The 24,978-nt window shown below is 47.8% G+C and overlaps 12 protein-coding genes across 12 annotated transcripts; 6 read left to right on the top strand and 6 right to left on the bottom strand.

Moving 5' to 3' along the window:
- Positions 1-295: 295 nt before the first annotated feature.
- Positions 296-2,753, top strand: pmt2 (uncharacterized protein; the record flags this gene model as incomplete). Its single annotated transcript, XM_057211559.1, has 5 exons — positions 296-424; positions 484-614; positions 675-1,227; positions 1,288-2,047; positions 2,110-2,753. The coding sequence occupies 5 exons, from the start codon at positions 296-298 to the stop codon at positions 2,751-2,753; spliced, it is 2,217 nt and encodes a 738-aa protein (XP_057061102.1).
- Positions 2,754-3,028: 275 nt separating this feature from the next.
- On the bottom strand, positions 3,029-3,918 carry N7495_008907 (uncharacterized protein; the record flags this gene model as incomplete). The annotated part of the gene is made up of 2 exons (XM_057211558.1): positions 3,029-3,781; positions 3,850-3,918. 2 exons carry the CDS (start codon positions 3,916-3,918, stop codon positions 3,029-3,031), a joined length of 822 nt encoding a protein of 273 aa, XP_057061101.1.
- Positions 3,919-4,238: 320 nt separating this feature from the next.
- Positions 4,239-6,542, top strand: N7495_008906 (uncharacterized protein; the record flags this gene model as incomplete). Its single annotated transcript, XM_057211557.1, has 2 exons — positions 4,239-4,251; positions 4,315-6,542. The coding sequence occupies 2 exons, from the start codon at positions 4,239-4,241 to the stop codon at positions 6,540-6,542; spliced, it is 2,241 nt and encodes a 746-aa protein (XP_057061100.1).
- Positions 6,543-6,956: 414 nt separating this feature from the next.
- On the bottom strand, positions 6,957-9,218 carry N7495_008905 (uncharacterized protein; the record flags this gene model as incomplete). The annotated part of the gene is made up of 1 exon (XM_057211556.1): positions 6,957-9,218. The coding sequence occupies one exon, from the start codon at positions 9,216-9,218 to the stop codon at positions 6,957-6,959; it is 2,262 nt and encodes a 753-aa protein (XP_057061099.1).
- A 634-nt stretch (positions 9,219-9,852) lies between these two features.
- Positions 9,853-10,860, bottom strand: N7495_008904 (aldo/keto reductase; the record flags this gene model as incomplete). The annotated part of the gene is made up of 3 exons (XM_057211555.1): positions 9,853-10,399; positions 10,453-10,733; positions 10,798-10,860. The coding sequence occupies 3 exons, from the start codon at positions 10,858-10,860 to the stop codon at positions 9,853-9,855; spliced, it is 891 nt and encodes a 296-aa protein (XP_057061098.1).
- Positions 10,861-11,200: 340 nt separating this feature from the next.
- On the top strand, positions 11,201-13,388 carry N7495_008903 (uncharacterized protein; the record flags this gene model as incomplete). Its single annotated transcript, XM_057211554.1, has 5 exons — positions 11,201-11,683; positions 11,726-11,764; positions 11,817-11,967; positions 12,024-13,129; positions 13,188-13,388. 5 exons carry the CDS (start codon positions 11,201-11,203, stop codon positions 13,386-13,388), a joined length of 1,980 nt encoding a protein of 659 aa, XP_057061097.1.
- Positions 13,389-13,918: 530 nt separating this feature from the next.
- Positions 13,919-14,858, bottom strand: N7495_008902 (uncharacterized protein; the record flags this gene model as incomplete). Its single annotated transcript, XM_057211553.1, has 5 exons — positions 13,919-14,028; positions 14,084-14,407; positions 14,460-14,488; positions 14,546-14,580; positions 14,811-14,858. The coding sequence occupies 5 exons, from the start codon at positions 14,856-14,858 to the stop codon at positions 13,919-13,921; spliced, it is 546 nt and encodes a 181-aa protein (XP_057061096.1).
- Positions 14,859-15,526: 668 nt separating this feature from the next.
- Positions 15,527-17,131, bottom strand: N7495_008901 (WD domain protein; the record flags this gene model as incomplete). The annotated part of the gene is made up of 2 exons (XM_057211552.1): positions 15,527-16,895; positions 16,956-17,131. 2 exons carry the CDS (start codon positions 17,129-17,131, stop codon positions 15,527-15,529), a joined length of 1,545 nt encoding a protein of 514 aa, XP_057061095.1.
- A 206-nt stretch (positions 17,132-17,337) lies between these two features.
- On the top strand, positions 17,338-19,275 carry N7495_008900 (uncharacterized protein; the record flags this gene model as incomplete). The annotated part of the gene is made up of 1 exon (XM_057211551.1): positions 17,338-19,275. One exon carries the CDS (start codon positions 17,338-17,340, stop codon positions 19,273-19,275), a length of 1,938 nt encoding a protein of 645 aa, XP_057061094.1.
- A 757-nt stretch (positions 19,276-20,032) lies between these two features.
- On the top strand, positions 20,033-21,334 carry N7495_008899 (peroxisomal membrane protein PEX16; the record flags this gene model as incomplete). The annotated part of the gene is made up of 4 exons (XM_057211550.1): positions 20,033-20,144; positions 20,218-20,253; positions 20,307-21,156; positions 21,211-21,334. The coding sequence occupies 4 exons, from the start codon at positions 20,033-20,035 to the stop codon at positions 21,332-21,334; spliced, it is 1,122 nt and encodes a 373-aa protein (XP_057061093.1).
- A 186-nt stretch (positions 21,335-21,520) lies between these two features.
- Positions 21,521-22,552, bottom strand: N7495_008898 (ribonuclease H2 catalytic subunit RNH201; the record flags this gene model as incomplete). The annotated part of the gene is made up of 1 exon (XM_057211549.1): positions 21,521-22,552. The coding sequence occupies one exon, from the start codon at positions 22,550-22,552 to the stop codon at positions 21,521-21,523; it is 1,032 nt and encodes a 343-aa protein (XP_057061092.1).
- Positions 22,553-22,806: 254 nt separating this feature from the next.
- On the top strand, positions 22,807-24,872 carry N7495_008897 (Cupin domain protein; the record flags this gene model as incomplete). Its single annotated transcript, XM_057211548.1, has 5 exons — positions 22,807-22,868; positions 22,928-23,103; positions 23,164-24,306; positions 24,369-24,617; positions 24,673-24,872. The coding sequence occupies 5 exons, from the start codon at positions 22,807-22,809 to the stop codon at positions 24,870-24,872; spliced, it is 1,830 nt and encodes a 609-aa protein (XP_057061091.1).
- Between the last annotated feature and the right edge of the window lie 106 nt (positions 24,873-24,978).

Below are 24,978 nucleotides of genomic sequence, written 5' to 3'. Positions count from 1 at the left end.
TGTCCACATTCGGCCAAGGCCACGTTCTCCCGTTTTCGGCCCCGCCGTAAGCTAAAGCGGCTGTTTATCCATCTGGCCAGCTCTACCTCTTCCCTCAAAGCTTCCCCTTCTTCCTCTCGTTTTTAATTCCCATTTCTACTCTATTTTCTTGCTTACAGTCTTGTAAGCCTTACTCACTGTGGCCTTTTGAGGCCACTATGATCTTTTGAGGCTCGTTTGCTCATTCTCTCCTTACTGGCCTATCCTGGCCTCCATATCCTCTTCCTAACTCTCGTTTCATTTCATTTCCAACATCATGACCGAAATTGCTACTAGTACAGGGGCAAAGCATGACTCCGACCTACGCCGGAGAAATGTCCCTGATAATGGAAAGCCCACTTCGCCCGTGGTCGAGAACGATGAAAAGAAGGCCAAACCGAAACAGGTAAAGCTATGTCTGTCCATCATTTCTTTGGCCACTGCTAATTATTCTTGCCGTATTAGTCGCCTTCTTTCCTCCATGTTCTTGCTGATTGGGAGCCTATCATTGGACCCATTTTTCTCACGGCTCTTGCCCTCTTCACTCGATTGTATCGCATTGGACGCTCCAATATCGTTACCTGGGACGAGGCTCAGTAAGACCTATCTTCTTCTATTCGATGCGCTGCAAATAGCAGATTCTTACATTGCTCTAGTTTCGGCAAATTTGGTTCCCACTATCTCAAACGTGAATTTTACTTCGATGTCCACCCACCTCTTGGAAAGATGCTCGTTGGCCTCTCCGGCTACTTGGCCGGATACAATGGGTCCTTTGAATTCAAATCTGGTGAAAAATACCCCGAAGATGTGGACTACACATTTATGCGAGCCTTCAATGCTTTATTTGGCGCCGTGTGTGTTCCTCTGGCATACTACACTGCTCGTGAGTTGAATTTCCGCCGGGCTACCGTTTGGCTCATTAGCTTGATGGTTTTGTGTGAGAATTCCTATGCAACCATTTCTCGCTTTATTCTGCTGGACTCGATGCTGCTTTGCTTCACCTTTACAACAACCTTGTGTTGGGCACGCTTCCACCGTCTGCAAAAATCTAGCTTTTCACCACAATGGTATCTATGGCTATGCCTGACGGGCTTGAGTATTGGCTGTGTCTGCAGTGTGAAATGGGTCGGATTCTTCTGCACTGCAATCGTTGGTCTCTATACAATTGAAGATCTATGGAACAAGTTTGGCGATGTGAAAATGCCACCGGTGAGTATTTGATCTCGAAATCCCGTGGGCTGTGGACTTAGCTGACAGCTGTATTATTAGACTGTGCTGGCGAAGCATCTTTTCGCTCGTGTCGGAGGCCTAATTGTCATTCCCTTTTTGGTTTACCTCTTCTCTTTCTATTTGCACTTCCTTGTCTTGTCAAACAGTGGCCCTGGAGATGCCCAAATGAGTTCTCTTTTCCAAGCCAATCTTCACGGTACTGAGGTTGGACGAGACAGTCCACTTGAGATTGCACATGGATCACGCATAACCCTGAAGAACATGGGCTACGGTGGTGGCCTTCTGCACTCGCACGTCCAGACTTACCCTGATGGGTCGGGACAGCAACAGGTTACCTGCTACCACCACAAGGATGCCAATAACGACTGGTTCATTTACCCCAGCCGATATGAGCCAGAATATGATGCCGAAGGTGAATTGAAGTTTATTGGTGATGGAGATGTGATCCGGTTTATCCATGGACAGACCGGCCGTAACCTGCATTCCCATGCCGTTGCCGCTCCCGTGTCCAAGTCCCACAACGAAGTGTCCTGTTATGGCAACACAACTATTGGAGATGAAAAGGATCACTGGCAGATTGAGGTTGTTGATGATGCTGCATCCCGGGATCGCACTAAAATTCGAACATTGACAACTGCCTTCCGACTTCGTCATCCGGCACTGGGCTGCTACCTTCGTGCTGGAAATGTCAATCTTCCTCAGTGGGGTTTCAAGCAGATCGAAACCACGTGCGTCAAGGAAAACAAACCTGGTGATGTGTACACTCACTGGAACGTCGAGTCCCACACAAATGAACGCTGTAGGTCACTAATATTTGAGGGACATTTGACACATACACATTGACTGACGATTCATCAATAGTGCCTCCTGGTGATCCCGGCTCTTACAAGTCACCATTCTTCAGAGATTTCATCCACTTGAATGTCGCCATGATGACATCCAATAACGCTCTTGTCCCAGATCCAGATAAGCAGGATGACCTGGCCTCGGCATTCTGGCAATGGCCAATTCTGAATGTAGGCTTGCGGATGTGCTCCTGGGATGACAGTGTTATCAAGTACTATCTTCTTGGTAACCCCCTCGTCTACTGGGGTAGCACTGCTTCTTTGGGCGTCTTTGGTCTTTTGTTTCTTTGGTACCTTCTACGGTGGCAGAGAGGCTATCAAGATCTGAGTCAGGCTGAGGTGGATCATATCCATTATTCCGGGTTGTATCCTGTGGTTGGCTGGGTGTTGCACTACCTGCCTTTCATCATTATGGCTCGAGTGACTTATGTCCACCATTACTATCCAGCGCTTTACTATTCTATCCTCACCTTCGGGTTTTGTGTTGACTGGGTTAGTCGGCGCGTCAACGGGAAATTCGCTGCCGTTATTTATACCATCCTGTATGCCGTCATCATCGCACTGTTCGTACACTTCCGAGCTATCGTGTTTGGAATGGAGGGCCCTCATCAGCAGTGGGCTCACCTCCGCTGGTTCCCCGGGTGGAAGCTCTCGAACTGAGGGATCGCAAGACGGTACAAAAAGCTGAATATTTGGTGGTTTAAACAAGTTCAGACTGCCCTGTATCCCAATGAAAGACTGGATGGATGGCTTACGGATGGCTTACGGGGGAGCTATACGATCCATGTTAAGTTAAATTGTTTTGGTAGACTATTGTAAATGTTTTTTTTTCCTTATTCATGATCTCATTTCTGATTATTAGAGGGCGATTATGCTTCGTAGGGTTATACTAGGTTGAATTATGCAAAGACAAAAAAAAAGAATTCACCCCTTGGCTAACAGCAATAGCCCGTCCAGCCACCTTTCATGGCATCATCCATGCCCAGGGTTACGGTTCTCGGCATGCCTTTGTGTGCACCCCCAGAGGCGCCAAATCCTTTGACTCCACTTCGTCGGTCATTTAGATCGTATCTGCCAGCATCGATATTGCGATAGATCCGCTCGGCAACTTCCAAGAAAGCTTGCTCGACACCATCCCCTGACTTGGCGCTAGTTTCAACGTAGCGAACGACATTGTTCATCCGACACCATTCTTCAGCTTCTTGCACAGTCACATGTCGTTGATTGGATCCAGCTTCTCGTCCGGCCAAATCTGTTTTATTGCCGACCAGAATAACCACAATCCCTTCTTCTGCGATTTGTCGTAGATCTTGGAGCCACTGCGTGCAGGAGACGAAAGTGGAACGCCTTGAAATGTCGAAAACTAGAAGAGCACCCGAGGCGCCGCGGAAGTAGGAGCGGGTGATGGATTTGTATGTTTCTTGGCCAGCAGTGTCCCATAAAGACAGCTTCATTCGTTTCTGGGGAGGGGCTTCTTGTGCTTTCCGAGGTGGGCTAGGAAGACCCGAGGTGGCAGACTCGTCCTGAGTTACCTCACCTCGAGAGATTGAACCATCCCCAGAAAGCTCCCCAAGTCCTAGATCCAGTGAGGCAGGAGGTCCTACTGGGACAATCCGAGACCCAAATTCCACTCCAATAGTGACATCGTGAGATGATGAGAAGCGACCTTCGCAGAGACGGATGGTAAGCTATGGTCCTAGTTAGTGGTCATCCACAACAGCAACAACAACTACTACTAATACTACTCAGTACTTACACTGGACTTGCCGGTGCCAGAGTCGCCGATGCAAACTAGCTTAGCAATATAATCCCATGGCTGTGACATGGAGAGAGACAGGGGAATTTAATTTCCGGTAGGTGCAGTACACCAACGTGCATGTGGTTTCAGAAGTTTATCAGTGGAGAGAGATGAGTCAGCTATCGGGACCTGACCTACCCAGATGACGCTTGCATCGTCTGAATGACCTTTTTTTTTACTCTTCTACACCGTCTTAGTTCTTTGTCCCGATTATACAGGTACTAATTTCTTCCCCTTATCTTCTGGTATATTCGCACATCACCTCCAATAATCTTTATCTTGTTCTGATGTACCATTCAGGCATCGTTCATACCTCTCTCTCCACACCGATCCGCCGATAGTGGGCCATGTTCTCCGAATGTATGTATAGTTTCTTTTAGTTTAAAATATACATCTGAAGTCTGACCACCAGCATTATTCCAGATGCCTCGCGGTTCCTTGCTCAGTCACAGTCTCGAGTTGCATCTCGACCAGACGAGCTTCAAAGAACTGGTCGTGCACGCCCCAATCCAAGACAGGCTAACCCTTCCTCGGGCTCCTTTTTAAGGACTGGTGATCCATATAGACCTGGTACTTCCCAGATATCAAACTTTCCATTTGCTTCCCGAACTTCGGTGCAACCAGCTCCTCTATTTCATAGTGCCGCTGACGAGTTTCGGGAAGAAGACGATGAGGCTGAGCGGGAACGGGAGATTGCGGACTTTTATGCGCTGCAGAGATCCCGACGGCATTTTGGCGATAGCAACCTTAAGGAGTCTTCGGAACTTGAGGACTCTGATCGTTCGGGATATGATGAAGGACCTTCTCTATATGATGAACGTCTTAGAAACGGACAAGGCATCAAGAGCTCATGGCGCGGAGAGAAGGGGCCTATCGCAACCCACAAATCTCGGATTAATCCTGTGGCTGAAATGATCGAGTCAGAGGCAGGGCCTAGTACCAGCTCTGGTAATATCAAAGCCAAAGGAAATTTGGTTGATGTGGGACTAGAAGATTCCTTTTTGGGCAACCCTGATGGGGAACACGTCCATTCTGGGGACGAACCACCTGTTCAAAGATTTCGAGAAAGAAATTCAACCAAGGACAATAATTTTGGGCCGAATGCATTCGGTCCCAGTGATGATCAACCCAAAGTTTTATCCCCGCGGGCGTCGAGCTCGACAAATTCGTTTAACGCATCCATCTCCCCAATCGCACCAGAAACATCCATGCACGATACTTTTTGGGGCCAGCTGTTTGTCATATCTCTTGCGGCTCTCTTCGCCACGGCGTTTCTCGTCTACCTACATACATCTAGTCCATCTGGCGATAAGTCGAAATGGGGCGACACAATATATCTCACTGTCCATCGCTCATTCTTTCTCTTGGGAATTTATACGCTAGTGTCAATTTCCGTGTCTCTCGTTTGGCTAGCTTTGCTGCGATCCTACGTACGAATCCTAGTTCACGTCATTATCGTTGCAGTCCCTTCCATTTTATACTCATTTTCCCTATATCCTTTCATTTCGAGCTTCAAGGGCGTCTGGCATGGCAGCAGCGTCCAGGATAAGTTTATGCGCTGGGGCTCCATTGTCCCATTTGTGTTGGCCACCCTGTGGATATACAATGTTGTTCGAGGCCGCCAATCTGTCGGAAAGGCGATCGGTATCCTTGAGTTTGCGTGTCGAATCTTGGCCGCCAATCCTGAGCTGCTGGCCTTAGGCTTGGCAATTCTTGTTTGCGTGGTTTCATGGACATGGATTTGGATGCTTATGTTCACTCGCGTGTTTCTGGGTGGCCATTTTAACAGCGGAGCCGGCCCAAAGTCTTTCATCATCAATTTGAGTAGTTGGTGGCTGGGAGTCTACTTCGTTGTCATCTATATATGGTCTATTGGAGTCATTGCTGGTATCCAGCGCGCAGTGACGGCTGCGACAGTGAGTCAGTGGTATTTTCACCGGTTGGCTAGCCCCGCGCCGACATCGAGACAGATTGTCCAAGCTGCCATGGTCCATGCTACTACGACGCTTTTTGGCACAATCTGTCTATCTCGCATCCTTGGGCTTATTATTCGACTACCCCTGATTGTGCTCCCGGGTCGCATATCCTCCGTACTCAGTCTGTTCGCCTATTCGCTGATTCCCACACCTATTGCCTTCCTGACAAACCCCCTCTCGTTGACCTATGGAGCCATTCATTCCCAACCTTTGGCCGCTTCTGCACGCGGATTAAGCCAAATGACTATCCTGAAACCCTCCACAGCATCAGCATCCTTGAATCCTCGTGCATTTACTCGCTCTTCCAGTGCCTCGACATCGCTTCTTTCATACCGACTCTCCAAACTAATTCTTTATGCTGCTCGCTTGATGATGTCTTTGGCCTTGGGATTCGGCGGCTGGGTCACCACTGCCCGAAGCCTGGCTACCACATCCGGTGGAAACACAATTCGGGGCAGTTTATATGCCTACGTCGTTGGTCTTATTGCAGGTACCATTGGCTGGAGCACACTAGGTGCGATTGAAGGCATTATTGCGGACATTGTCGATGCCGCGGTGATATGCTGGGCAAGTGAGGTTGGAATCTATGGCCGGGAGGCTAGATACTGCCGTGAAGCTGGATGGCTCTTTGGTGACTCCAATGAGGACTTCTCGCCAGAATATCACCATGTCTAATCCTTTGTTACTTGCGTTATGGCTTTTTTTAACCCTTTTCCTTTTTCCTTTTTTATTTCCATCTTCCCCTCCATGATGATAACGTTTCCCTTTACTCTTTATGTGTTCTTTAGTTCAGCGACATTCTCATTGCGATTTGACACCTAGCGACCGGGGTGGAGGCGTTGGATAATGGAAATTATTTTAAGACTTAGATGGAACTTTACTTGAATTTAGTAGGTATGCAATGAATCAACTGTGTCGAATGATATATTTAATCAAATAAGCTTGTAAAAGAATCCATCGCTCGTTGGTATCATGGGGAACAGAAGCACTAAAAAATGCAAAAAAACCCTGGGCGCCGATAATATTACCCCATTTTGCGCGCGTTCATAAAATAAAATGATAAATGTAATTCTCCTGACCCTCAACCTTTTAAAGACCAAGACGACCATTCCACTCCACCTTTTCCTGTGAACACCACTCCTTGAGAAGAGACCAACCAAATCGCACGACTTCAATAGGCGGGCTAGTTCCACCTAGAGGAAGAAAATAATCACCTGCATAGTCACCAGCTCGGAGAGTGGACTTTCCTCTCTCGGAATGATTGTGGGATCGTCGAGACCAGGTGGTGGGGAACTCTTCACTCAGCACGTCCTCAGAGAGGCCGCGTGAAACTTCCAGCCAAAGCTTTTGTGATTCCTTGTAGTATCCAGGAAGCCTATTCTTCAACTCCAAGAAGTCTTTGCGGCTTTTCTTATTCTCATCGGATGGCACAGTGTTGCCATCACTTCCAGGAGTGGGTACTGGGGTGTGCTCTCCAGGAAGAGGGCTAACGGCCAGGCGTTCAAGATCCAGTGCATGGATGGTACTGTAGGACACGGCACCCAGGAGTAAACAGAGACTATTTAAAACCGGGTACGTCGAACTGTTCTTCTGAACCACACGCCAATATGCCAGTATCGACCGCCACAACGAGGAATCACTGGCCTGCCGCGCGAGGACCTTAGACTGGTCGTCGGCCACAAATGCAAGAATGAAGCACATTATAGCCTCGATAGCTGTCACCGCTGCTAACTTCTTATCCGCGTTCGACGCGCCGCTCTTGGAAGTATATCGTTCGGCTGCATGCTTAAGTTCTCGGGCAACATTGTAAACTTTCTGGTACTCATCTCGCCAGGCGCGACGATCCTGATCTCGAGAGCGGCTATCTGATTGCAGAGGCAATGCCTTGGTTCCTAGATCAGTGGAGTATTGTTTAATCGCTGAATTTTTGGGTGTGCTGTCACCGCCGTTCCGTCGCGAGTTCAGTCCTTTCGTGTCCTTCACGGGTGTCAACGAAGTTGACTTAACTTTCTCGTGGGTGTGCAGGAGGGAACTCGACAAATGAGCTGCAGTAGGGGGCTTTTCAATAGAGCCTTTGGATTCCTTAGGGCGGCCACCCAGAGCGCCAAAAGTCTCGTCTGCCTCAGGTTTATCCTTGGGCTTGACTCGATCTGGCGCGTGATTACGCGTTGGCGCAGACTCCATTTTATTCTTGTCATTGTTCGACATGTCTTCAAGATCCGTATCCGGAGGAAGTGGTGAATCAGCTCGAGCGGGTTTCTTATTCCCAGAAAATTTGAGGAGCCCCTCGATTCGTTTTCGATTGGCCTTTCCGTAACGCAATTTAACCATGTACTTGGAAACACCGTTATTTTTGGATGGTAGACCCGTGCGAGTGCTTTGGTGACTGGATATGCTGCTGCTATTGGAAGATTTTGGAGTTCTGTTTTGGATTGGATCGTCCCGTTTGCCTTTCACTGATGCGGTGTCACGCTTTGGAGAATTGCGTGATGAGCGCTCTTCCAGTCTGGCAAGTTCTTTTTCAATATCTGGGGGCAAGGTAGGAGACAATAATCGCGGAAGCTTTGGACCAGACGTGGGTGGGAGGGTAGGCGATAATAAGGCGGGGAGACGTGGAGAATGCGATTGAGCGGGGATCATTTCCGATCGCGTTTCTTTCTCTGGAGAAAGTCGAGATTTTTTTGGAGAGTGCATATCAGGTGATTTGGTCGCCGAAGGACCCAGATGCTCAGTATCCGTGGTGGAAGGTCGTTTCTTAGAGGCTTTGCTTGGGGGAAGAAGCGATTGCGATTTGGAGCTGAAAGGCAGCGTGAGCTTATCGCTCTTCTTGACGGGATCAAGCTTCGGTGTTTGTTTTTGTTCTTCGCGCTTCAAATTCACTGAATGCTTCATTTTGTTTTGACTCTCGACAGATTTGATGGTATTCTGATTCCTATGATTCCTGTAGTCGCTTAGGCTGATCTTCTGTTTGGCAGCCACCTCTCTAGGAGTGTCTCTTCTGCTCGGGACAACGCTGTTGACCATTCTCTCGCCAGATTTGTTGCACCAATCTCCAACAGCCTTAAGCAACGACTTCTTGTTGAAAGTCAAGAAGGTTGTAAATTGAAGTGGCTGTTCGCCTGATTGGAAGGGCCGATCATGTCCTACTGCCCAATTAACGGCTGCGGTATGTTGCGCGGTACTCAGGCGATAAGGCAAATTCGTGGGGAGAGTGAGGAGGTATGGGTGATGAGAAAGCACGGTATCAGAGAGTTGCTGGAGTTGTTTGTCCAGGTCCTCAAGGCCAGTTGTTCGGTTTGCGCGTTGGGAGATTGTCGGGTCCGCAGAGGGGGGTTGATTGTTCACCGACATCGCAGTCTCCGCGGATAATTTGCGACTTTTTCTGCTCACCAGCTAACGACCCGCGTTCTGTAAAATGTTTTTGGGAAGTGAATTGTAAGTATTTGAGTCGTATGTATAGATTGATCAGGTTGAAAGTAGAATATGATCGGGGATGTTGAAGAGAGAGAGAAAGAAAAACGGAGAGAAAGATCAAAACATGAGGAGAGAGAATAGCGAGGTTCGAGGTTAAATCAGAAGTGCATCAGCATTAGAAGGGGAGGGGGCTCATCAGGGCATCTGATGACGCTCGTGATGGGTCCCCAGATGGAAGTAAGAGAAGTTTAGAACTGAAACTGCTCTGTTGAGAAAGAGCTATACTCTAGGAAAGAGCAGAAGTGGAAGTGTCCGGGGGTTTCCACTTCGGGATTGTTCCTCCCGCCGCTTTTGGATTCTTGATCCTCTCTTCGTTTTGCTTTGTTTCATCTATTCGATTCAGATGGGTGTTTCTCCTATTAAATACTGTCATGGCGACTTTGTTACTGTTTCAATTATACGTGAATGTTCCCTGAGTTATGACAAATTATAGTCAGATTTATTATATACCGTATGTATGTATAAATGGACATCTATATTTTATTGCTCCAAAGTCCCCAAGTTTTCAAGATTAGGAACGATCATCAGCAGCAAATTTATCTGTCCAGAACGCACGATAATGCTTCTGCTGTCCCAGCTCGGAAATCTCTTCCACCTCCTTGGGAGTCAATTCGAAAGTCAAGGCGCGAAGGTAGTTGGTCAGACGGGATTCCTTGCTACTGGTGGTGATCGCCACTGCGCCGCGGTCAATCGTCCAACGCAGAAGAATCTCACTCTCGCTGACTGCGTATTTGGTGGCCAATTGAGAGAGTAGAGGATCTACGGGTCCTCCTGGAGCGCGAAGAAGTGGAGTCAGAGGTCCATAGCTGACTGTCTTGATTCCCTTGCTCTCGTGGAAGGGAAGAAGGTTCCCATGCTGGAGATATGGGTGCAACTCAATCTGGTTCACTGACGGAATGACAGTGGCAGTCTTGAGAATGGTTTCCAAATGACTTTGCAGGAAGTTGGACACGCCAATCGACCGGGCTTTTCCAGACGCTTTGACCTTCTCCATGGAAGCCCAGGCAGCTTGGAGCTCAGCATCGTCCTTTGCGAAGAACGGAGAATGAATGAGATACCTTAGAGATAGAGTAAGTGATTAAGCCATAATTTACAAGTTAGAAGAACCTACAAGTCCACATAATCCAGCTTCAACTTCTTCAAGCTCTCGTCGATGGCTTTTCCGATATCGGCGATGTTGACAATCACCTTCGTGGTTACAAAGAGCTTATCTCGAGACAATCCGCTCTCCTGGATCGCTTGGCCCAATTCTGTTTCGGTACCATAAACCTCTGCGCCGTCGAGATGATTATATCCAAGCTTTGTGGCATTGTTAACCGACTCAATCAAAGGACGATTGAGCTCAGTGCTGTTTGTTCTGTTGGACCACTTTGTACCAGCTCCAAATCCAATCTGTTGTATGGTCAGGAGGATATTCTATCGAAGTATGTCATATAATGTGACGAATGAGACCCACAATAGGAATTGCGATGCCGTCGTTCAAAACAGCAGTTCGGATTGCGTTGATAGTAGCAGCCATGTCGGATGTGAAGATTCAGGAAATTGAAGATGTTGAAGTTCTAAGGGGCAACAACCCCCACATATATAAAGACTTCATGCGGGGTCGGAGACTCGAATGACGGGATTGAATCGCATATCATAGATTCGCCATTCGCCATTCGCCATTGACCATTTGCATGGCGAAGACTATACCCGCTTCAAGTTGAGTTGATCCATTTTATCCGGAAAAGTGCCGGATAAATGACTAAGCATATGATGTCATTCAATTGATTATGAAGTACGTAACTAATGACTAGTCACTCACTTCTACGTAATTTCATATATCTAGCCACTAGCCAGTTTGCGTGCTATATTCATTTATGTCGCGAATACTTCATTCGTCGATTAAGCACCTGAGTCTAATGGCTTCCCATATGTCTACCCGCACAAATATGGGGGTATCATTGATGGATTTACCGAAATCGAGTGTCTTCACGTCCAAATTACCTCCAGACCCTGCTTTTGAGACTCCAGATATATCGCATAAGGCGCCTCGAGAGACTTTGGGCCCCCGCATTGTCAAGGGAGCGTTGTTTACCTATGTACGACCGGAGAATATTGAGGATACAGAACTGCTCGTTGTGAGTCCTAGGGCAATGGAAGATCTAGGCCTGAAGTCTGGAGAGGAACAAACACCGCATTTCCATGCATTAGTTGCTGGAAAGGAAATCTGGTGGGGCGAGGAGCAGGGGGGAATCTACCCATGGGCGCAATGCTATGGGGGTAAGTCATTTCACTACTTGGTTTGCCCTCAGAGAGTTATGACAAACCCGGTGCTAACAAGATATTCTAGGCTGGCAATTGTAAGATTGTTACTGTTAGAGAACTAGTCCCAAGACTGACAGTTTCCCAGTGGATCATGGGCTGGACAGCTAGGAGACGGGGTAAGAGCGTGTGTTTGGCAAAGATTGAATACCAAGAGCTAAAATTTGACAGCGAGCAATCAGTCTCTTTGAATGCACCAATCCACAATCAGATAGACGATACGAGCTACAGCTGAAAGGTGCAGGAAAGACACCCTATTCTCGATTTGCCGATGGCAAGGCAGTTTTACGGTCCAGCATCCGTGAATTTATCGTCTCTGAGGGTAGTCCTTTCCCGTCTCCAATTTTACATTTCTGAAACTCATCAAAGATTATCCAGCCCTCAACGCCTTGGGTGTGCCTACTACCCGTGCATTATCCTTGACATTGCTACCAAACGAAAAAGTGCTGCGAGAGCGACTCGAACCAGGAGCTATTGTCGCCCGATTTGCTGAATCCTGGCTGCGAATTGGAACATTCGATCTTCTCCGTGTTCGCGGTGACCGTGATCTGATCCGGAAACTGGCATCATACATCGCGGAAGATGTTTTTGGCGGCTGGGAAAATCTCCCTGCTGCAGTATCGGTAGGCGAAGAGCAAACAGCCTCGGATATAGATCAGCCGCAAAGGGGAATCCCTTGGGACGATGTGCAGGAACACCAAGGAGTCAATGAGAACCGATTTGCGCGGTTGTATCGCGAAATAACTCGGCGCAATGCAAAGACTGTAGCTGCATGGCAGGCTTACGGCTTTATGAATGGGGTCCTCAACACTGACAATACCTCTATTTTTGGCTTGTCGCTGGACTTTGGCCCCTTTGCTTTTATGGATAACTTTGATCCAGCATACACACCAAACCATGATGACCATATGTTGCGTTACTCGTATAAGAACCAACCTAGTATCATTTGGTGGAACCTGGTTCGACTTGGTGAGTCTCTTGGGGAGCTTCTTGGTGCTGGGAACAAGGTGGACGATGAGAATTTTATCAAAGATGGCGTGACTGAGGAAATGGAGCCTGAAATCATAAAGCTGGCGGAAACCCTGATCGAGAGAGCAGGCGAGGAGTTCAAGGCGGTATTTCTGAACGAGTACAAGCAATTGATGAAGAAAAGACTTGGACTAAAGACCCAAAAGGAGTCAGATTTCCAGAGCCTATTCTCTGAGATGCTGGATACCCTGGAAGCTTTAGAGCTGGATTTTAACCATTTCTTCCGCCGCCTATCAAGTCTGCCAATCTCTGAATTAGAAACCGAAGAACAGCGGATCCAAGCCGCATCTGTCTTTTTCCATGCCGAAGGATTTGGTGGGATTGGCTATACCGATGCTTCGGCCAGATTTCGAGTTGCCAAATGGCTGGAGAGCTGGCGAGTCCGTGTGCTAGAGGACTGGGCCGCTGACAAGGATGGAGATAGACAAGCAGCTATGAAAGCTGTCAATCCCAACGTAAGTTTCCTGCTCCTTACAAGTAGGTCTAACTGCATATATCTAATGGTTGGTATAGTTTGTACCTCGAGGATGGATCTTGGACGAAGTGATTGAGCGCGTGGAGCGTAAAGGAGACCGGGAAGTACTAGAACGGGTCATGAAGATGAGTTTAAAGCCTTTCAATGATGAATGGGGCTTGTCGAAGGAGGAAGAGGAACGCTTCTGTGGCGACGTTCCAAAATACAAGAGGGCAATGATGTGTAGCTGTAGCTCATGAGGCTACCCTAGACGAATGAGATCTTGTGAGAAAGCTGATAAGCTGGAGAGTCAGCACTGGAGCATTGCAAGCTTAAAGGATTATCTAGGTAGATATTGTATGTCTCCTACGAAGTCGGCCTAATTTATATTGGTGTGAGGCTTCTTACTACGATTCGTCTTACAATCCATAAAGAATTAACAATCGTACTGGGGGGGAGAATGTAGAAAACTGTTATCACCCAGAATGAAATTCTTGCGCACCCATTTTTTAAACCTGCAAGCAAAATAACCTATTGCAACTTTGCTTCCCACGCGCAAAATCCAGCAGACCAGGAATAAGATCCAAAACTACAAGAGTAATTGAAGCAAATTGCAAGAGAAGACCCCCATAGTCACCGTTCAAAGCTGTGAGTGGTTGAGAAGAAAAACAAAGAAATATCCCCGGGAAATGGTCATTTCAAATCGTTCGGGGCATGCAAAAGAAACCGTTCATTTCTGTCGAAGGCCGGTAGAAGAACACGAAAAAAGGACGTTGAAATATCCAGCTTTTTAGTTGGGGCAAGCGGTCTGGATGTGTCCGGGTTGCTTGCATTTGTAGCAAACACGCTCATTGCGGGTCTCGGATGTGCAGTCGCGGGAGACGTGGCCAACCTCACCACCTAAGACAAACGTGAGCGAGTATTTAAGGATGGAAGAGAATAAGACAAGACTCACAGTTGTAGCACTTTTGACCCTGAGTGCAGTCACGAGCCATGTGGCCGTATCCACCGCAAGAGTAGCAAGTGGACTGGCCTTGGCCACCACGGGAACCGCCGTAGCTGTTACCACCGTAACCACCGCTGTTGTAGTTACCACCACCCTGAGAGCAGTTGCGAGCAATGTGGCCAACCTGACCACACTTGTAGCATTCCTGAGAACCACCACCGGCACCGCCACCGTAGCTACCGCCGTCAGACTGGGGGCACTCGCGAGACAAGTGACCCGGTTGTCCGCATCGGTAACAGGCACGTGCCTTGGGGGGCTGGGGGCAATCACGGTCTAGAAAGGAGTTAATTCAAAGATCAAGCAGAGTGGGTAGATTAATACTTACTGACGTGACCCTCACCACCGCAGTTGTAGCTGTCATTTCAGTCAGTCCAAAGTTCAATAAGAAACTTCGATTGAACATCAACTTACCAGGTAGGAGTTCCCTTCTTGGGGCAGTCCTTGGCCTAATTAATATCAGTTAGCCTTATTCATCAATTTTTGTTGTTTCCAAATCCACACAATACCCTGCAATTCAGGATTTGCAAAATTCGAGGGGGGTCGTCAAATTACCATGTGGGCTTGTTCACCGCCTAACAGAAAAAAAAAAGTCAGCTAATATGCAAATAGAGAGAGCAAGATGCCAGGCCAAGGGAGAGATGAGGAGAGAGTGTAAAAGAGATAGAATGTCACAGACAACAGAAACAGCATCAAATAGCCCACGAAAGAAGTCAATGAGCTTCATGGTGGGCTATAGAGCTAGCACTGTGCGGTCAGAAGATAGGCGAGAGAACTTGCAGGGCTGAGGGATAGGAAAGGAAAGAACTAACAGTTGTAGCATCCTCGAGTACGGGAATCCATAATGTAGATATTTCAAATCGAGTTGTCGATTAAAAAAGGGGATGTAGTGAAAGAAGAAGGGATGTAGGTGGGAAGATGAGAGGACGGGAGCGAGGAATTTTGTAGTGCGGGGGCCTGAGGTGAAAAGTTCCCGCGAAGAGACGAGGGAACGAGGGAACAAGAGAACGAGGAATACCGAGTAATACGGAACCTACTAAAATAAATAATACTGGATTTCATTCTTCAAGGTCAAGATCAATGTTTTGATCTGATTTTGATTTGCTGCTTAATTGAACAACAAATTGCACACTTTGAGCGCACAGTAGGGCTCATACTGTTCCTTCGAAACCATATCGTTCGGATATCATAACAAATGCAATGTATTACATGCATTGAATTGCATTCAATCTGAGGGAGGAGTTTGAGAAAGAAAAAAAGGAAACTGGAGGGAAAACCTGCCAGTATATACCCCAGGCCTGCCAGGGTCCCCAGTGGACATGAGTACCTTGTGCTACAGCCTGCCAGACCGGGTCATGACCTGCGTTAGTCCGCTCATTTTGATTGCTCCCAGATTCAAGTGAAATCATAACACGCAAGCTGTGTGCCCATAATTCCCTCTCGCCGTATGAGTACCCGTTCTTCATCAAATCCGACACATTCAAGTTGGACCAAATCTTCATCTATTCCCGCTCCATCAGGTAGCTGTGAATCGAATGGCTTCTCGTCAGGTATAATTTGAATGCTATCGTTTTGAAAGGGCTGCCGGGCAGTTGGTTCGAGCTCCCAAACTCGGATCTCCTTCCCACGAGAACTCATAGACACTGCTTTCCCGCGGTTGGTCACTTGCACCGTGGACACAGAAGATGTGTGTCCCCAGAGCCGTTGTCCCTCACCAATGAACAGACTATTGGCATCGGAAACCACCAGGTACATGGTTAATGTATTGTCCGAGTGAGATGTCAGTAAGTATGGGTGGGAATAAGAAATGGATGTCGGTGGTTTCGGATGGATGATAGACGGAATCTGCGTTCCACGTAGCGGATGAATAGAGTATTGCGAATGGACAGTATCCGTCAAACGGGATCTCGTCTGGTGACCTTCTTTATTGAACCGAAGCTCCTGAATTTTCAGGGCCCATCCACAACCATTATGATAAAAATTATAAACAATTCTAGCCACGATATCAAGTGCCGAAGTGAAAAGAGAAAGATTTAGTGAACCAATGCCTTTTCCAGATTGAAGAGTTGCCACTTGGTGCCAATCAATTTCTTTCTCATCTGGGGCACGGAGGCGGTAAAGTGACAACTTAAAGTCGAAGTTCATCATGAGGAATGGCCATGAAAGAGCTACACTAGTGATTGCTGCTTTGCGTTCACGGTGCGAAGATTGCAAACATAGCCGGTGTGTTTGAATATGCAAGACATATCGACTGACTTGACCATTCCCAAATCCCACCACAATCATCTGCTGCTCTTCAAAGTTACCTACAGCCAAGGCTGTGGGTTTTAAAGTAGTCTTTAATTCCGGGTGGAACAAGATCTTTGATTCCTCGGAAAACGAGATTCTTGCTAGACAGCGCGCGGGATCGTTGGCGGCCCACACTTGAAGTCCATGAGTGTCAGCTACCACGACAATTCCAGCACAGAGCTGGACCAGCGCCCGTCGACTGGGAGGCTCAGAAAACTCGATTTCAGAGACGCGACAGACACCTCTGTACCAATTTTGCCGGAGGCGGTATTGGCTTTTCCAGTTGGTCATTTCCGTGGCCAAATGTCCGTGATCAAGCCATGTTGAGACTTGGGGTGAATAATTTGTTTTCGGTTGCAATGATGAGGACTCCACTCTGGCAGTCTGACAGGCTCGAGGACGAACCCACGTGTTGAAGTAGTGCATTTTCCAAATCTCAGAGTCTTTGCAGAGATCATTAAATCGATGAGATAATCTGTATGAATTAATGAGGCTTTCCAGTTTGCTTGGATGGGGTCACATTGGGTTGGTCTACACTTGACATGTGATCAATGAAGGCATAGGGAGAAAAGACAAGATGTTCAGGATGAGTTCATTGCTCAGAGTGGACAGTCGATCCAATTGAACGAGCCCAATCTCCTTGCGCTTTGCAATTGGCAAATCAGACTGCTCACCAGTGTCGTCATCATCATCTATGGCACGTTTCGACATTCTGTGGGACTCGCAAGAAGCTTCAAGCAGGCCAAAAATTCGCTTTGCGGAGTTGTCGATGAAAGAACATGTTGGATTGCTTTGTTCTCAGAAGGCCAACCTTATCGTGAAGCCGATAAGCGGGTCCCTACCACAAGGCGGTCAGTGGATATCGCCATTGAGACGCGTCGATCCTCGCATCTCTTGATTACTCTGAAAGCGACGATATGGAGGTACTCGAGGAGCTTCAGATCTCGATTTCGGAGGCGTACCAGTCCGCTTTTATAAAAGCTCAACAGAATCTCAAATCCCAACTGGCTACTCATACGGTAGAGTTGCAAGAGGCTAACGCCGCCGCGTCAATTGCCAATGAAGCCCGCCAAAAGGCTGAGCACCGAATTAAAGACCTGGAGCGTGAGGTTTCAGCGCTTAGAACCGAGCTCTCTTTTCACGATTATAGTCCGGAGGATCTAGATCTGCAACGACTTGCTGACGTGCAAACCGATTTCAAGCCAAATCATGTACTTGGGACGAAATCCCACGACGTGGATCGGGAAACTCTCGAGTCCAAGTATACAGCCCTTTACGGTAATATGCAAACACTTGCAGAGATTTGTAAAGACTTGAAGGTCGCAAACTTCAAGCACAGAAAACATTTGTCACAGTTTCAAAGCTCGATCAACAAGGAGGAGTTCACAGTCTTGATCAAAGGCGCGCCAATCACATATCAACGTGTACCACCGACATCAAATTTCGAAGGGAAGAGTTCTGCCTCAAGGAAATCTCGATCGACATCTGCAAATTTTAGAACTTCACCAAGCTCGCAATTGGGACCTATTGAAACTACAACTACCCCCAACTCTACCCAAAATCGTTCCGGTTTAGTGACCAAGAAAACCATTACAGCAGCACTAGACACCCAATCTCCCCAAACTGGAACGGAATCGGAATCTTCAGGATCACACTCAGATGTTCTTTTTCCTCTACCTGACTTGAAAACTCAGAAAAGAAAGCGGGATCCAGAACTTCCCCTTGGTCAGCCGACGGGAAGTGTTCCTGAGCGATCACAGCGAGTGAAGATTGAGCCACTGTCATCGAGTCCCACACAACACTACCAAGCGTATCTTCCAAGCACTCAGGACCTAGACGATATCGGGGACACAGTGCAAACCCCTACCAAGCGGCAGGCACACCGAGTGGTTCATTGGGAGGACTCGGACTCTATGAGTCAAGCTGATCATGCACCAGATTCCTCCTGCCAAAGACCTCGTGTACTCCAGTCGATTGATGGCAATGCAAAACGATTAACCAGATTTTCAGATCAAAATTCTGGAACGAAAGAAAGATTGAAAGCTACATCTAACTATGCAGCTCGTACTTTTGCTGAAGATGGAGAGAAGGAGAACTGCGCTACTCATTCACATCCCGTGAGGGATACACCAGCTACCCAATCAGGGTCAAAGATAAATCTCACTCTGCAAGACCTTCTAGAAGGACCAGCGCCTACCAGATCTCCGCTGAAATATATTCGTCAATCGAGTGTTGTGCAACATTCAATGAAGGATTCATCAAGAAGCATTCATGGGGCTATGGTGCCTGTGTCTCAAACAGAGCCGGAGGTGCCCCCGGGAGATGGACTTTACAGGTCACTACCTCTCCAGCTTCAAACCCTCGATCACTTCAAGATTAATTCCGAGAGGAATCAAGGAATTGACTACGCATACAACGACGTTGTTCGCAAAAAAGACGACCGGAGGTGTCTGACTGGATGCACACGCCCAGGATGTTGTGGAGATCGATTCCGTGCAATGGTTCGATTCGGGGCTCCTGGAAGTCTACCTGGAAATCAAGAGGAAGAAGAGCAGCGGATTTTGGAAGAATTCGTGGGAGATGAACGGAGTTTACTGAATGGGTTGAGTCCTCGAGATCGGGCCAATCTTCTTGTCGAAGCTCGGGCTAGAATTTTGGCCAATCAATACGGGAGACATCGACATACTCATCAGCGTGCCCGAACACCCCCTGGCTTCTGGCGGACAGAAATGCCCTCTACTCAGGAGCAGGAAGCTGACCGCAGGGCTGCTCACAGACTCGAACGAGAGAAAGTAGAAGAGCGATATCGTGAGGCCATGCGACCTGGGGGACTCTGGACCTTTGTAGATGAGTGAAGGGCAATCTGTATTATATAGCATATATGATACATGTGTCAGTTTCTTTACGGAATGTACCAAGAATGCAATGAATTATGTCCGAGTAACTACACAATGACATCTTTATCCGCTTTTCGAACTGCCGGCATAAATTTAGCCCTTACATCCCACGCTTTCTGACATGATGATCACAGCATCTGCCTGACGCTTTCGATTTCTTTGGCACTACTAACACTATATCCTTCTGACCTGATACTCTCGGAGGTGGTGCAGGAAGTCGAGGTTCTAATAGGGGGAAAAACCCCCTGTTTCTTTAGGGCCACTACCACCAATCCTCCGGAATAGGTGAGTTTCAGTAATTTGTAGGGGCTGGTTTTGTTTAATTAGAGCATTGATCGGCGAGCACATTGAGGCCATTATACTGGTAAATTCGCTAGTACAGACTGATCAAGGTGCCTCTGTAGTCACAATACGAGCTATCTGGTGCTGCTTATTGATCAAAGTAAGCTAACATCGTGATATCTGCTTCTCAATTAACCGGCACAGAAGACTTCTTAGAGAAGAAAAGCGAATGTCAACTTTTTTAGGCAATTCCACGAATAAATATGTGTTTAGATAAGCTCCTGCGTAATCCGAAATCAACCTCGGCTCAGATAGCTTGGCCCGTGACCTGCATAACCCGCTTCCAACCACGCGCCGCTTTCTACTTTCGAGGTTGCAATCGTGGGGGACCATGGAGGTAATTCGGAACATCCAAAATCCTATTCCATCCGTGATGCTACAGCCATCAAAGTGGCTTCCTCTCTACGAGGAATTTGTGGCCAAGAATTCCAGCTCGGTTGGACAGATTGAGTCAGCCCTACGGTCATTGACGTACATCATCCCAGGTACGAGAGAGATCACAATTCAATGCATTTAAACACAGACCCAAGATTTAACAAGAGGGGCTGTGTTAAACAGGTCGATACAACGAATCAGAGATTCCTTCAGAATGCGGTCAGTCTCCATGAGACCTTCAGCGAAGGAGCATATTTAACAGGGCAATGCAGTGTATTCGGGTGTTCAACTTCTATCTTTATACCATGACTCCCTGGTATCGCGTGTAATCTCTCAGCTTCCACCGACTGTTCCACGGCAATCACCCACTCCTCACGCTCGATACACCAAATACTGGACCTCGGGCTCGTCGTTGTATCGTCGAGTTGCCCTGGCGCTTCAGATGCTTCAATACACAGAACTGCTATGGGAGATGTCGGCACGCCGACGAGGTCAGAAAACCCGTTGGCGTGTGGTTGTGTTTATCGAGTTCGCCAAGGCAATCTGCCGCTTGCTCCTTCTCCGGTTGACCAACTCTCGGCCTCTAGTCAGCCCTCCATTGCCCGAGCGCGAGGTGGACCCGAGATTAGTAGAGGAGAAAGATGACAGCGATTGGAATGGTATGCAAACCCCGCCTCCCAGTGATCCACCTTCACCAGCCTCAGATCCGAATTGGATGATGCCGCGTACTGGGCTATCACTACCGTCTCTTCCTGATGTGGAAGATGTTTCAAGCTACCTCATTTCCAAAGTCCTCACCGCAGATGATATCAAGACACCCAAGATGTTACTGCACCGAGTTACTGGACAGGGCCAATTAGCAGAGGTCTTGTACATCTTGCGGCCCGTTGTATATGCACTGGCCTTGCAACGCTGGAAGGGGGATAAGCGTAGCTGGCGGCCTTGGCTGATTGGATTTGCAATGGAGTATGGATGTCGGCAACTTACTAAGCGGGATTTCCGTGAGCGAGTCGCCGGGGGTCTTCGGGGTCTTACGGGCCTCGAGCGAGAGGAGCTAAAGAAACGAGGATGGTCCATGGGCTGGTGGTTGATGCGCGGGGCATTCTACGAAAATATTACCAAGTAAGTTTTCGCAACAATTTTTTTCTTTGCTAGTCAAAGACTGACAATCTATAGATCATGTCTTCAGAGCGTTACCAACAAGATGAAGGGCAAACCTCTATTTGATATATTGGGCAATCTGTTGGAGGACTATGAATACCTGTGGGAAAACTACTATTTCTCGACTGCCACTTTGTGATGTGTACCACACCCTCTTCTTCCTTCTTCGATACCCATATTGCTTTCCTTCCTGAAATGTACATGATGCCAGTGATGGGTCGGTTTCCCACTAATAAGATTAATATTCGGTCTATTGGGGAATATTATCTATGTTATCATTAGCTTGTCCATTCTTGTCTAATCCCAATGTTCCCATGGCAGTTCATCATATAATTTCAGCTTGTCTGGATCCGTACCAATCCCGCAATCCATTTTGGCCTGCGCTTTTTCCTGAGCCAGATAACAAGAACTCGTTGAGCCGACCTGCTCCCTCTTCATCATCATCTGGCCAGTCAATTCGTGCTCCTCCTTTATTCTCGAGCATCTCCTTCGCTGTGCCCCAACTAAATCGACACTCATTACCCCAACCGAAGACAGGGTCCATGTTCCGTCGAAGCCAGCCGACACACTTGGAATCTGAAGGATAACCACTACCCCATCCCTCGGGGGCTATGGAATTTGTTTCAAGTTGTTGTGCGCGAAGCACATCCTCATACATAACTTCCAGGGCAACATCACGCGTAACTTTGGCTGCAACACTAGCAGCACTCACACACGGATATAAAGAGTCCGCTTTCTTAGCCACGGTTATTTTCATAGTGGGGAATATTTTTTCCAGCTTCTGCTGGTACGTGGCAGGGTTACCAATGGTATCGATATAGACCTCTCGTACATCAACTTGACGGTCTTCCACAACCCCACGAATGATTTCGATGGTAGCATCCATCGCCTGAGCGTTCAAGTTGTACACGGCCGTCTTTGGTTTCATCATTCCCGCAGAAATATCACGAGCAGAAAGGACCTTGATAGCATATCCACAGGACTCGTAAAGAGTTTGGCCGGGAGTGTTGAGCAGTCGCATCAAATTGGCGCGCACAGCAGGAGTGAGAACCTTACTATCGTCAAAGCTATGCTCTTGAGCCAGAAGAGAGAGGTGAAGATCGATTGGCAAATAGAAGGCACCGTAGACCATGGGGCCTAGTACTGGCCCACGGCCAGCCTCGTCAACACCGAGTACGCATGAGGTGCTTTCCACGGCCTCTCCAGTTGATGTTGTAGCGCGGGTAGTAATGGCGGCTGGACAGGGCGTATAGTATGCGTAAGAGTCCCCAGAAAGCAAACGATCCGAGATTACACTTGGGGGAATAAAGGACATGTCATCCTGGTATGTCTCATTAGAAGAAGTGTCTTTCGCCATGATTGAGGCGAAGAAAGAAGGTAGGAGGGAAGATGAATATGAAGCTATAAATGATTAAAGAGGGTGGTATGCCAAACGCGTCGACAGATCGGGTTTAGCGGCACGCGTTCCTCTCAAATCCGTCGCAATCAATTTCCCTTCTTCCCCTCCACTTTCTACTTTCTCCATGCTAAGCCCTTGCTCCTGCATAGTGAGCTTAAGCTAGGGGATTTCTTTCGCATCTCTGATTAATCATCGCTCATCCACCGGCGAAAATGGCTCGTGGCCCAGGAAAGGTCCGCGAATTCGATTACTCGAATGTCGGAACTCTAGGAAGGTTAGTGTTGCGGGATTCTCTGGGCTCTTGCAGCTTGCTAATGTTCTTCATGCGCTCAGACGTACTGGTCTTCCATTGAAAGAAGGGCGACGCGACGAACATGGAATGGAAGAAGTGGACGGGCTATTTTCAGACTCTCCTGAAAAGTCTCCTATGGATCGGAATGCATTCGATATTGAAGAAGCTGAAGCAAGTGACGAATCGATTGGTTCCGATGGAATGTCTATGGATGAAGGTACGTTGCGTCAAATAATTGTATACCTTCGAGCTACACTGACTGGATTACTTCTTCCAGACAACGCGCCTGGTCCCATGGACTTTCTGAACCACAAGTTTTCGCAAAATGCTATGCGACCCCCACCTGCTCGGTCACCGGCAAAATCAGGATTTTCGGCGTCTGCTCGAAGATCTCCTGTCATGCGATCTTCACCAGAAGCAGAAGATGATATTTTATCACCCAGCCCATCTAATGGTAAAGGCTTGACCCCACATAGCGAATCGCGTCAAGATATTTCTCCATTGACTTCACGTTCAGTGAATGCGGGTGTATCCAAGCCAAAAACATCTTTACGAAAAACAAAAGCACAGCTAGCAGCATCCGAGCCAACTATTGTCAATGACTTCTCTGACGGAGAAGGTGATGAAAATACAGGATCGTTTACTCCGGAGAATGATTTTGATGATCAATTTGATGATGGTAACGAAACTGTCATGCCAGATGATGATGTACCAGGAAGTGACGAGCAGAGCGTGGACAAGGAAGAGGGCTCAGTGCTCGCGGAAAGCTCGCGTCCAGCACAGAAAAAAATATCGACCTCAAAACCCCCCAAGAAAGGGCCCACGGCTACAAAAAACAAGTCAGAGCAGAGCGGCGCTCAATCTTCCAGGCGAGGACGGCCGCCCAAGGATTCACATCCTGCTGACGATGAATCCTCAGATACAAGACCGACTAAAAAGAAAAAAACTTCAAGGACTGATACTAGATCTCCACGTGAGCCGCTGGATCCGGAGCTTAACCGCGTGGTCGAGGATTATGCACAACGTTCGGGCCCTTTGAAAGGACGCAGCTTATACATTCTCAAGAAGGAGGATCCCACAGATACAAGCTCCACTCACACCCGCTCTGGGCGGGTGTCAATTCGGCCTCTGGCCTATTGGCGGAACGAGCGATGTGTGTGGGGTGACGGTGAATCTGCAGAGGGGCAACGCTATCCACTCTCTACTATAAAGGAAATTGTGCGCACTGAAGAGCCCAAGCCAGAGCACTCAAAGAAGGGTAAGCGTAATCGTAAGCCCAAATCTAAGAAGGCTAAGGATGATTCTTCAGATGAGGAAGATGAAGAGGCAGATCAGTGGGAGAAAGAAGGTGTTCTTCATGGTTACGTGCCTAAGTGGGATGTCAAAGCCCAGGCCAGCACTGAGGAGGAACAAGTTCTTGGTGAGCGATTATCTATCATATGGTTCACAGTTTTCGATCGATTTGGCTGACTGTTTGTACAGACATTGCATACGCTCCTTCTGGAATTGTGACCAGAGACGTCAAAGATTCGACTTTCAAATTTGCGAAGCTACTCAGTTCATCTTTCATCGGGTCTGGTGTGGTAGAGCTTCCGCCAGATGGCATCAAGAAGCCGAAGAATTCTAAAAAGATGCATATGGTCTTTTATGTTTGCAGTGGTCGTGTTCAGGTAGATATCTCAGGTGTCCAGTTTCATGCTGGAAAGGGATGCGTATTTCAAGTGCCGCGTGGTAAGTCCGACTTTATCGGTTTCTAGGGTACTCTGACTAAATAATATATCACCAGGCAACTATTACAGCTTCTCCAATGCATGGAAGAAGACTGTTCGACTGTTTTTCACGCAAGGCTGCGTTCCTGTCGAGGGCGAATCATCCGAAACAATCAAGAGCGTTGCACCGGGGAGTGAATTCGAAGGCGAGAGTGCATCTACTACTCCAGCCGCAAAAACTCGGGGTCGTCCCAAAGGCAAGCAGAAGGCGAAGTGAAGCCGACTTCTATTCTTTTACATTCGCAGTTGATTTCTGTCATAAAATGCCGGTGTTTTGCCATGCGTCACGATACCTCTTGTCTCTTCTTTCAGCGATTTATCTT

Source organism: Penicillium taxi (genome assembly GCF_028828555.1).
Source record: "Penicillium taxi strain IBT 34144 chromosome Unknown utg000005l_segment0_segment0, whole genome shotgun sequence".
In the NCBI taxonomy this organism is placed as follows: domain Eukaryota; kingdom Fungi; phylum Ascomycota; class Eurotiomycetes; order Eurotiales; family Aspergillaceae; genus Penicillium; species Penicillium taxi.
This window is presented reverse-complemented; position numbering and strand designations above follow the sequence as displayed.